This window comes from Mobula hypostoma, assembly GCF_963921235.1.
Source record: "Mobula hypostoma chromosome Y unlocalized genomic scaffold, sMobHyp1.1 SUPER_Y_unloc_3, whole genome shotgun sequence".
NCBI classification, from domain to species: domain Eukaryota; kingdom Metazoa; phylum Chordata; class Chondrichthyes; order Myliobatiformes; family Myliobatidae; genus Mobula; species Mobula hypostoma.
The window spans coordinates 258,384-270,891 of NW_026948173.1; the positions used below are offsets into that span (position 1 = coordinate 258,384).

General features: G+C 37.7%; 1 protein-coding gene across 1 annotated transcript in view; it reads left to right on the forward strand.

Moving 5' to 3' along the window:
- Nucleotides 1-12,508, forward strand: part of LOC134341434 (puromycin-sensitive aminopeptidase-like) — a gene marked incomplete at its 5' end in the record, with an annotated part of 301,555 nt that overhangs the window by 251,326 nt on the left and 37,721 nt on the right. Inside the window, one exon of the mRNA XM_063039287.1 lies at nt 1,555-1,611. Within this exon, the coding sequence (XP_062895357.1) occupies nt 1,555-1,611 (57 nt within the window). The remainder of the gene's footprint in view (nt 1-1,554; nt 1,612-12,508) is intronic.

The window sequence follows — 12,508 nt, forward strand, 5'->3', positions numbered from 1 at the left end:
ATGTTAATGAGAGAGGAGAGAGAGATAATGGAAATAGACAGCAGTCCGAGTATTGACAGACCGATTGCTTTAAACCTGAACTGTGGACAGGCGATACCCCAGCAGGGGGATAAAAAGAACAGGTTCGCTAAGGCAAGGCACACCACGAGATCATGAGATAACGAGACCCTGGAAGAGCGGTGTGCCCCCACAAGTTAGTGGGAGTTTGGAGGTCTGGTCACGGGACTGACCATAGACGCACAGGCTGAGAAGGTATGATCGGCGGGAACCTGGTGTGTGTGTCCACCCTTGCCTGGGTGCTGGGTTCACTGCAGAAGAACGATCATATCTGGAACGGAGGGGTCACAGTCGGTGACCTCAGGAGACATTACAAAGGGCTCGCCCGAAAGCTAACTGCGAGGAATATCGAAGGTCTGTTTGGAATCCGATTTGCATATTCATTCGTTCTCTCTCTCTCCCTCCCCAACGGCACAACAGCAATTACTGCGAACTGAACTGAATTGAACTGAACTCCGTGTCACTTGAGACTGATTATTTTACCCCTAGACTGCGATAGAGCTTGATTGATCCTATTATCCTAGTTCTGTGTACATGTGTGTTTATTCATTGCTAACCTGTTGCATTTATATCCTTACTATTAGAGTACTGTGATGCTTATTTCTTTAATAAAACTTTCTTAGTTCCAGTAATCCAGTCTCCAGCTAAGTGGTCCATTTCTGCTGGTTTGGCAACCCAGTTATGGGGTACATAGCAACAGCTTCAAACGAACCGAATCAAACACATGGTAAATGACTTATTGGAATAAATGTAGAACGTCACTGTCATTATAAAACTTCAGTAACTTGTCTTTCTGTTTATTTAAATCATGTACAGTGGTAGTTCTGACACTATTCTCCTCAGAAAGACGCCGCACAGACACACCACGATCAAGCTTCTGCAGTAACTCCACTTTCTGCGTTATTGATAATGATAGATGCTTCCTTCTCTTTTTCTCGTTGTTACCCATAGGGGTATCTGCAGCTCCTTTTGACATTTTCACAGTGAAATTAAACACAAAGTCTAAGTCAAAATATCAGCGCGCAGCAAATGCACGTGTAACCAGTACGAACATTGAGCCACAACTGATGTCTGGTGGCTTCTGCTAGTGCTGCCACGTCACACCTGAGTGACATCAGCTATTGGCAAAAATAACTTCGGTTTTCGGAGCTATTTGGATTTCAGAATTTTGGATAAAGGAACCTGCACCTGTACTCATGTTTCCAGGGAATTAAGGATTGATAGGAAAGTAAGATGTGAAAAGTACATAAATAAAGAGAATAAGTTGGGTGAGCATACAACACAGTACATGCTGTTCAGCCCATAATGTGCTGACCCTCACTCTCCCAGGTTGTGCCAGGAGATCCCACCCTCACTAGTGATCAAAGCTCCGTTTGAAATTGAAATGCATCTGTGAAATTGTTGCTGTGTTTCAAACCACGCTGTAAGCAGTGATCTGTAATGTTCTTATCACATTTCTTTCAATTGGAGGTGACCTGACTTGTCTTATTTCCTCAGGTCTATTTAACGGTTCTGAAGCATGGAGATGCAACAACACTAGACACAATGTTGAAGGTGGGTAACTGTTTCTGCATCTGAAGCCCAGGAGCCATTATTGTTTTTTCTTCCCATTAATGTTCTGTCAATTGCTGTTACTGTTTCTGTAATTAAACCAGAAGCTGAGCAATAGTTGTAGTTTTCCCTTAAAACTTGTTTGGTTTTAAGGATGAGCTATTTGATACTTTGGTGGATAGGGCCTTTGGCAAGAAGGAAATAATAACTAAGGTCAGTGGCAAGTAGAAACATACAGTGGAATGCTTAATTTGCACCAACAGCCAACACAATCCAAGGATTGAGGCTTCAATAAGTACCCAGCCATGAATTTGGATATCTGATGTAATAAAAGGAGCTACACCTTCAAAAAATGATACAGAAAATAGGACAGATGGAAGTTGAGAGATTAAACAACAATGCAAGGGGTAGTTAATGGAATGTCACCTGGGAAGGAGACACCAGAGGCAGTGTGGAAATAGAGGTATGGTAGGTGTGCTGGAATCCATGCAAGAGCTGGGCCAGTTCTTCCATCACACTGTTAAACAGTGTTTGCTCCCTGGAAGACAAGCTGGTTTGCCTTTGTCTGCAGGTAACCCAGTACAAGACAAGGAACTGCTTCATTCTTGTTCTTGCTGAAATGTGACTCAAGAATAGTACCTCGTGTGCCATCAATCTTATCAGTGGCACTCAGCGACTTGAGCTAATATTAATTTTGTAACTATGTGCTATCCTAATTATATATGCTATGTGTGACTAAATGTACCATTTTGCACCTTGACCTCAGAGGAACGTTGTTTCATTTAGCTGCATGCATGTGTGTGTTGAATAACAATTTTTAACTTGAAAAGGTGGGGTCAGAACAAGGTGACAGTAGAACTAGCAATAGCATCCTCTGAAATTATTGATGGTTGTGCTGAATCTAGAAGCTTGTAAAGTGCTTTGCTGGAAGGTGATGTTGTTTCTCAATGTGGTTATGGTGGCCAGGACAGGTTAGGTTAAGGAGAAGAAGGGCAATGTAAAGTAACACACCATGATAAGCTTAGAAAACAAAAGGGTATTTTATCAAGGTAGGTCAACCAATCTGAATTTTGTCTCTTGACAGGAGGCCATGAGCAGAAGACACCATAATAATACTTTCAGTTTAAATATATGGGTTTCAGGATATAATCACCTTACCAGTCTCCGCATCCAGCACGTAATTCTCTGGAACTTCCGCCAACAAGATCCCACTTCCAAGCACATCTTTCCCTCCCACCCCCCACTTACAGCTTTGCGCAGGGATCACTCCGTACACAACTACGTTCCTTCCCACTGATCTCCCTCCTGGGCCCATCCTTGCAACCGGAACAAGTGTTACACCTGCCACTACACCCTCCCTCACTACCATTTAGAGCCCCAAATAATCCTTCCAAGTGAGGTGACACTTCACCTGTTGAGTCTGTTGGGGTTATCTATTGTGTCTAGTGCTCCTAGTGTGACCTGTATACTGGTGAGTTGACAATAAATTGGACTGGTCAAAGAACACTGAGGCTGTCTACAAGAAGGGTCAGAGCCGTCTCTATTTCCTGAGGAGACTGATGTCCTTTAACATCTGCTGGACGATGCTGAGGATGTTCTATGAGTCTGTAGTGGCCAGTGCTATCATGTTTGCTGGTGTGTGCTGGGGCAGCAGGCTGAGGGTAGCAGACACCAACAGAATCAACAAATTCATTCGTAAGGCCAGTGATGTTATGGGGATAGAACTGGACTCTCTCACGGTGGTGTCTGAAAAGAGGATGCTGTCCAAGTTGCATGCCATCTTGGACAATGTCTCCCATCCACTACATATTGTACTGGGTGGGCACAGGAGTACATTCAGCCAGAGACTCATTCCACCGAGATGCAACACAGAGCATCATAGGAAGTCATTCCTGCCTGTGGCCATCAAACTTTACAACTCCTCCCTTGGAGGGTCAGACACCCTGAGCCAATAGGCTGGTCCTGGACTTATTTCCTGGCATAATTTACATATTACTATTTAATTATTTATGGTGCAACTGTAACGAAAACCAATTTCTCTCGGGATCAATAAAGTATGACTATGAGATCTGGCGCTGATTGGGAGACCGCTCCAGCGAGTATCTATGCTCTGTCCGCCAGAACAAGTGGGATCTCCCAGTGGCTACCCACTTTAATTCTGCTTCCTATTCCCATTCTGATATGTCCATCCATGGCCTCCTCCACTGTCGTGACGATGCCGCACTCAAGTTGGAGGAATAGCATATATTCTGTAAACATAGCCTTTGACCTCATGGCATGAACATTGATAATTCAAACTTCCAGTAATGCCCCCCACCTTCTGCTTCACCATTCCCCATCCCCTTTTCCCTCTCTCACATTATCTTCTCATCTGCCCATCGCCTCCCTCTGGTGCTCCTCCCTGTTTTTCTTTCTTCCATGGCTTTCTGTTCTCTCCTATGAGATTCCCCCTTCTCCAGCTCTGTACCTCTTTTCCCAATCAACTTCCCAGACGTTTTCTTCACTTCTCCCCCTCCTAGATTCACCTATCACCTTGTGTTTCTCCCTCTCCTCACCTTTTAACTTTATTCTTCATCTTTTTTCTCCAGTCCTGCCAAAGAGTCTTGGCCTGAAATGTCAACTGTACATTTTTCTATAGATGCTGCCTGGCCTGCTGAGTTCCTCCAGCAGTTTATGTGTGTGGTTTAGATTTCCAGCATCTGTAGATTTTCTCTTGTTTGTGATTGGTTAACTACTCCCCTTCTTGGTTGGTCTTTGAAGCAAATGATGAAGTTCATTGTATGTTTTGATGTTATAATGCTAATCTTTAAAATTGTCTGAATTCATTCCAGGGTTTTTGTTTTATTATATACGACACTGATTGTGTTTATAAGTTTACTAGGAGCTTAAACAAGTGCCATTCTTTCCATTAGCATGTCTTCAAGTGACTTGGAAGTTGGATACCAGAAGTGCCACAACTTAGGCCAGATTTTTGCTGAATCTGTTCTACCACACACTCCTCACCCCTTCACATGGCTACATTCATTAAGGGAGTCATCTGATGGTAACAGTGAAGTCAGAAATCCCTTGGCAAAGTTAAAAGTAAATTTATTATTGAACTACATATATAATCACCATATACAACCCTGAGATTTATTTTCTTGTGGGCATACTCAGTAAATCTATTGAAAAATTACTATAGCAGAATCACTGAAAGACTGCCCAAATAGAGTGTTCAACCAGAGTGCAGAAGACAACAAATTGCAAATACAAAAAGAAGAAGTAACAATAATAAATAGATAAACAATAAATATTGAGAACATGAGAGGAAGAGTCCTTGAAAGTGAATTAGTTGGTTGTGGGAACATTTCAGTGATGAGACAAGTGAAGTTGAGTGAAGTTATCCCCTGAGTTCAAGAATCTGATATTTGAGGGGTAATAACTATTGCTGAACCTGGTGGCGTGAGTCCTGATGCTCCTGTACTTTTTTTCTGAAGGCAACAGCAAGAAGAGAACATGCTCACTAGAGTAGGGATCCCTGATGAAGGATGCTGCTTACTTGCAACATCGTTTCATGTAGATGTGCTCAATCTTGAGTTTGTTGAATTTCAGTGCTCTCATGTCCAGACTGAGACTGTCAGAGATACTTGTGGGGAGACTGTGTCCCACGTATTCCACTTCTTCTCTGTCTCTCTTCTGTAACACAGAGACAACAATGGATTCTATGGTAATGAGTTCAAATTCTACTGGAAATAGGAGAAAAGATAACTTTATAGTTGGCCTAAAACATACACACACTGGGATATTGACGAGTGTTTAAAACTGGTGATATAGTTCTACTTTATATAATTGGTATAAAAATTAGCTTTATTTGTCAAATGTACATTGAAAGTACAGTGTAATGTGTTGCTTGCATTAGTGATTGACACAGTCCAAGGATGTGCTGGGGGCAGTGCTATCAACCAAGCAAAACAGTATATGAATAATAAGAAGAAAAAACAAAAAGTTAAAGCTATTTTTTTTGAAAAAAAGAAAGAAAGATAAAAGAACCCCTACTAACTAAAACAAAAAAAACCATACTAACAAAAGAAACCGAGAAAAAAGCTTTGGGAGCACAAACCCAGAGCTATACGCCATACAACCTTCCATTAAAAAAAAGACATCAATCTGCCAACCAAATCTATTTACCCAAGAATCAGAAGGGGACTATCTTAATTAACTCAAATCAAATAACAGTAGCGGGCAAAAGAGCCCCATCTTTTCTCAAAGGCAAATCAAGGATCAGAAGTTCGACTTCTGATTTTCTCCAAACTAAGACATAACATCACCTGAGAGAACCATTGTATCAAAGTGGGAGCAGAGACATCTTTCCATTTTAATAAAATAGCCCTTCTGGCCAATAATTTGACACATGTAATTACATATTGGTCTGTTATAGAAATACCGTGAATATATTGAGGGATTATACCGAACAAAACTGTCAATTTATTGGGTTGTAAATTAATTTTTAAAGCTTTAGAAATTGTAGAGAAAATAGATTTCCAAAACTATTTCAATACAGAACACGACCAAAACACATGTATCAATGTAGCTGTCTCAGTTTTACATCTATCACTCTGACTATCAACATTAGGAAATATTTTAGGCAGTCTCTCCTTTGTCTATTAATAACGATGTACAATTTTAAATTGAATTAGAGAGTGACTGGCACAAATCGAAGAAGAGTTAACCAACTTCAAAATTCGCAACCAATCCTCTGTTATCAAGGTCATGTTAAGCTCTCTTTCCCAATCTTGCTTAATCTTAAGTAAAGGATAATTATCATGTTGCAATAGTAAATTATAAATTTTCCCTATAAAACCTTTCTCTAAAGGATTCATTTTTAAAATAATGTCTAACAAGTCAGAGTCTTGTATATATGGAAAATTACTTAAATATTCTTGTCAGAAATGTTTGACCTGAAGATATTGCAAGAAGTGTGAGTACAGGGGAGAATATTTAGTTACTAATTACTCAAGGGACATCAATCGGCCTTCTTGAAACAGATCCATAAAGTAATAAACTCCTCTATTCCTCCAAAGAGAAAAGGTAGGATCACTAAGTGAAGGTTTAAATAAATAGTTTCGATTAAATTAAACTAAGAAGGTTAAATTTTTTAAGATTAAAAAACTTGCAAAACTGATACCAGATTCGTAATGACTGCTTAATCAAAGGATATAAATTTAGAATAGAAATTTTGGCTAGTTGTACAGGTAAAGAGGCTCCTAATAACAAAGTTAAGAAAAATTGTTTCACAGCTTTCAATTCCAAATCAACCCAAGGTGGTCGTTCATTTTTATCAGTCCAATATAACCAAGAGCACACATATCGTATATTAACCGCCCAATAATACATTCTTAAATTAGGCAGAGTGAGTCCTCCATCCTTTTTTAATTCTTGTAAATGATATTTTCCAATTCTTGATATTATTCTTTGATATAATCTTTTATTATTCCAAACAAAAGATAAATAATAGAATCAACCTGATCAAAAAACTTGTTTGTTAAAAAAATAGAAATATTTTGAAAGACATATAAGAATTTTGGTAAAATCATCATTTTAACTGCATGAATTCGACCGGGTAACAAAAGTGTAAGTGGATTCCATCTAGAAAATAATTGCTTCATAAAATCCACTAAGGGAACTAAATTAGAGCTATAAAGGTCTCCATAATTTTAGTGAGGATAATACCTAAATATTTGAAAGAGTCCATAACTTTAAAAGGAATGTCATCATAAATAGACGCAGAAACATTTAGAGGAAATAATTCGCTTTTATGCAGGTTTAATTTGTATCCTGAAAACTTTACAAATTCATTTAATATTTTCAATAAACTAGGAATGGATTCATCAACTAAGAGATCATCAGCATAAAGGGAGAACTTATGAATAGTCCCATTTATGGAAATTCCTTTAATATGTTTAGCTTCACGAAGTGCAATAGTCAAAGGTTCCAACACCAAATTAAATAACAAGGGACTTAACGGGCATCCTTGTCTCGTACCCCGCGAAAGTCGAAAAAAGGGGGATCTGCAATTATTAGTAATAACAGTGGCAATAGGGCTTTTATATATCATTCTAATCCACGTATTAAAAATAGTACCGATGTTGAATTTCTCTAAAATGTTAAATAAGTATTTTCATTCAACTATCAAATGCCTTTTCAGCATCAAGAGAAACAACACATTGGGGGAGTCTTAGAAAGGGATGAGTATATAACATTTAACTGTCTCCATGTATTAGAAAAGGAATAACGGCCTTTTATAAAACCTGTTTGGTCCTGAGAAATAATTTTAGCTAGAATATTCTCCAGTCGATTAGCCATTATTTTTGAAAGAATTTTATCATACACATTTAATAATGAAATAGGTCTATATGAAGCACAATCAGTAGGGTCTTTATCTTTCTTAAGAATTAAAGAGATGAAGCTTCGTAAAATGTGGGAGGTAACTCTCCTAACAAAAAGAATCTCTTAACATTTCCAACATACAAGGAATAAGCAATTCTTCAAATTTTTTATAAAATCCTACAGAAAAACCATCCAATCCAGGAGCTTTACCAAATTGCATTGAAAGAATAGCTTTCTGAGTTTCCTTTTCAGTAAAAGGAATATCAAGAGTTTGCTGATCTTCAACAGATATTCTAGGAAAATCAATCTTTTTTAAAAAGGCATTCATTTTAGAAGGATCAGCTGGAAACTGAGATTCATAGAGTTCACTGTAAAAGTCTTGAAAAATATTATTAATGCCTTCATAATTACAAACTGAACTGCCATCTCCCTACGAATTTTTAAAATTTGTCTTTTAGCTCTAGCTGCCTTTAGTTGGGATGCTAATAGCTTACTACTTTTATCTCCAAACACATAAATTGACTTTTTAACTTAAGCAAATTTCCTTCAATAGGATAAGTTAATAGTAAAGTATATTGTGAGTGAAGTTCAATCCTTTGTTTAAATAAATCAATATTAGGAGAGACTGCATAAGTATTATCTAAGTCTTTAATTTATTTTGAAATCCTATCTAACTCTATTTTTGTTTGTTTCTGAATTTTAGCCAAATAAGAGATTATCTGACCTCACAAATACGCTTTAAATGTATCCCATGTAATCAATTTTGATACATCTCCTGTATTATTAAAAAGAAAAAAATCTTTTATCTGAGTCTTAATAAATTTGACAAAGTCCGAACTTTGTAATAAATTTTCTGGAAAGCGCCAAGGCAAGTTTACATTACCAACATTATTCAATTCAAAAGTTAAGCTTAAAGGTGCATGATCCAAAACAACAAAAGCGTCATATTCACATTTCTGGACTTTGGACAAAAATCAGAAATCAGCTATATAATAATCAATTTTCAAATATTTTTTATGAACATGTGAATAAAAAGAATAATCTCTATCATTAGGATGTAGATTTCTCCAGATTTCGATCAAACCATAATCAATTAAAAGGGAATTAATAAGTGATGCTGAACAACTCGGAAGCTGCTAATTGGTTGAACTCTTATCAATCAAAAGGTTTAAACAATAGTTGAAGTCACCCCCCATCAGCAAAATATATTCATTTAAGTCTGGTAATAAACCAAACACATTTTTAAAAAAAGGATCATTTACATTAGGTCCATATAGATTAGATTAGATTATGAGAACACTTAGTCCTCGTTTATACTTGATACTTTATTGTCGCCAAAGAATTAATACTAGAACGTACAATCATCACAGCAATATTTGATTCTGCGCTTCCCGCTCCCTGGATTACAAATCACTAGTAAATATTAAAAATTTAAATTATAAATCATAAATAGAAAAATGGGAAGTAAGGTAGTGTAAAAAAAACCGAGAGGCAGGTCTAGATATTTGGAGGGTACAGCCCAGATCCAGGTCAGGATTCGTTCAGCAATCTTATCACAGTTGGAAAGAAACTGTTCCTAAATCTGGCCGTACGAGTCTTCAAGCTCCTGAGCCTTCTCCCGGAGGGAAGAGGGACGAAAAATGTGTTGGCTGGGTGGGTCGTGTCCTTAATTATCCTGGCAGCACTGCTCCGATAGTGTGTGGTGTAAAGTGAGTCCAAGGATGGAAGATTGGTTTGTGTGATATGCTGCACCGTGTTCACGATCTTCTGCAGCTTCTTCTGGTCTTGGACAGGACAACTTCCATACCAGGTTGTGATGCACCCTAGAAGAATGCTTTCTATGGTGCATCTATAAAAATTAGTGAGAGTTTTAGGGGACAGGCCAAATTTCTTTAGTTTTCTCAGGAAGTGAAGGCGCTGGTGGGCCTTCTTGGCAGTGGACTCTGCTTGGTTGGACCAAGTCATGTCATTTGTGATATTGACCCCTGTTACGTAACCGGCAACAATGAATATTAATCGAGACAGGTTATATAAAAACAAACAAACATTTATTAAACACGGATAAATGATAAGGGAAAACAAACAAACGAAAACTTTAACCGGAAGTTAACAGATATGCGGCCGTTCAACAACTCGCCACTCAGCTCTGGTTCTTAAAGCGTTAAATGCGAAAACAGTTCTTAAAACGATACAGGCAGATATAGTTCTTAAAGTGATAACTTCGAAAGTCCAACAGATTTATGTGTTCATTTGGGAGAGACTTCTCTGGACAAGGATTTCTTCACAGACGCAACTTTCCTGCTGGTTCTGTCCACAGGACAAACGATGTCGACTTCTCTCAATCCTTCGGTCCTGTACTTTGATAAATTCTTCACTCTCCCTTCCACTGTTGGAATTGGGTAAATCAACACATGTAGCAAAAACTTCCAGTCCAATAATATGGTATCTCGCAACAGAACACGCACTTTGTTTAAAAATGAAACTGCGTCACAAAAACAAACACGCAACAGAAACGGAGGTACAGCACGTTCTACCTGGAAATTTACAAACTAAAAAACCCACTGCGTCACCTGGGTTGACCCTTATATAGTCATGGGTCACATGTCATCACATGACCTCACATTGGCTGGAAAATCACATCAGGTGACCTCCAAAAGACCATTACATCATTCTCACAAAAAAAACACATCTCCTTGAGTATGTAACACCACTCTTGAAGAACAAAATTTTAATAATTTATACTAAAAAAATACAAAGGTATAAAATTTACAAAATACACAATATATACAATCTTATCTTCCAGCCCTTTACAAACTAATGTACAGCAGGAGTGTCACAAATGGTAAAATATCACTCCAAAAAAAACAAATTTTCATTGTACATTTAACATCTAGACAAACAATCAGCAATCACATTGTCTTTACCTTTAATATGAGTGATCAAAATATTGCACTCCTGTAACATTAGACTGTGGTAGTAAATGGAGTCTAATTTCCCTAACCTTCTTCCTTAACTATCACAGTAGCATGACCAAATTCACTTTCAGCTAAGTTAATAATTAAGTTAGCTTTTGAAAGTCTCTCAAATAATTTCTCCACCACCGTAACATGTGCTTTCCACGTATCATTCCCTGTAACCAAATCATCAATATAGGCATCTGGATCTTTTAATTCCTGAATCACGCCATTAATCATCCTCTGAAAAGTACCTGGTACATTCTTTATCCCAAATGGAAGAACATTATATTCATATAACCCAGATGGGGTTACAAATGCTGAAATCTCTCTACCTCTATCCATCAATGGAACACACCAATAACCTTTTAACAAATCAATTTTTGTAAGGAATTTGGCTTGTCCAGTTTTATCCACACAATCATCTACCCTAGGGATTGGATACGCCGCAGTTTTTGTCACCGCATTCACCTTGCTGTAATCTGTACAAAACTTAATACTATGGTCTGGCTTAGGCACCATAACACACGGTGAACTCCAATTCAAATTAGAATGTCTAATAATATCATTCTCTAACATATCCTTAATCTCTTGTTCAGCAAGTTCACATTTTTACCTGTTCATTCAATATGGATGTTGTTTTATGGGTTTTACATCTCCAACATCTACATCATGCATAGCCATGGTGGTTCTTCTAGGGACTTCTAGAAATAAATCTCTATATTTAAAAATTAACTGTTTCATCTGCTTTCTCTGCTCTGGCAGTAAATGAGCTAATTTTTCATCAATATTTTCCAGAATTTTTGAATTTGGTAACTTGGCTGAAATAATGTTGGGTTTAAAATGAGTTTCAGATGAATCCTCCAGTAAGTTTTCATCAAGATTAGACTCATTATTGATCACAACCTCTCTCTCATAATACGGTGTTATCATATTTATATGACACAGTTGTGTTGTCTTCCTCTGATCCGGGGTTTTTACCACATAAGCCACATCATTTACCGTAGATTTAATCTCATAAGGACCATGGAATTTTGCTTATAATGGGTTTGTTTGCACTGGGAAAAGAACCAACACCTATCTCCAGGCTTAAATGACCTCATCCTAGCTTCCTTATCATACCACGTCTTCAACTTCTCTTGAGCTAATTTTAAATTTTCCTTGGCCAAGCTACAAGCTTTGTACAATCGATCTTTAAATGTCAAAACATAATCTAGCAAACTAGTGTGCACTTCTTTATTAATCCACTGTTCCTTTAACAAAGCCAAAGGTCCTCGGACTCTATGTCGAAACACAAATTCAAAAGGACTAAAGCCTAATGATTCCTGCACTGCCTGTCTTACTGCAAAAAGTAGTAAATGTATGCCTTCATCCCAATCCCTTTCATTTTCCACACAATATGTCCTAATCATAGTTTTTAGTGTAGAATGAAATCTCTCCAAGGCTCCTTGTGATTCTGGATGATAGGCTAAGGAAATAATCTGTTTTGCTTCCAGTTTATAAACTATCTGCTGAAACAACCCAGACATAAAATTACTACCTTGATCTGTTTGTATTTCCTTAGGCAACCCAAAATAAGT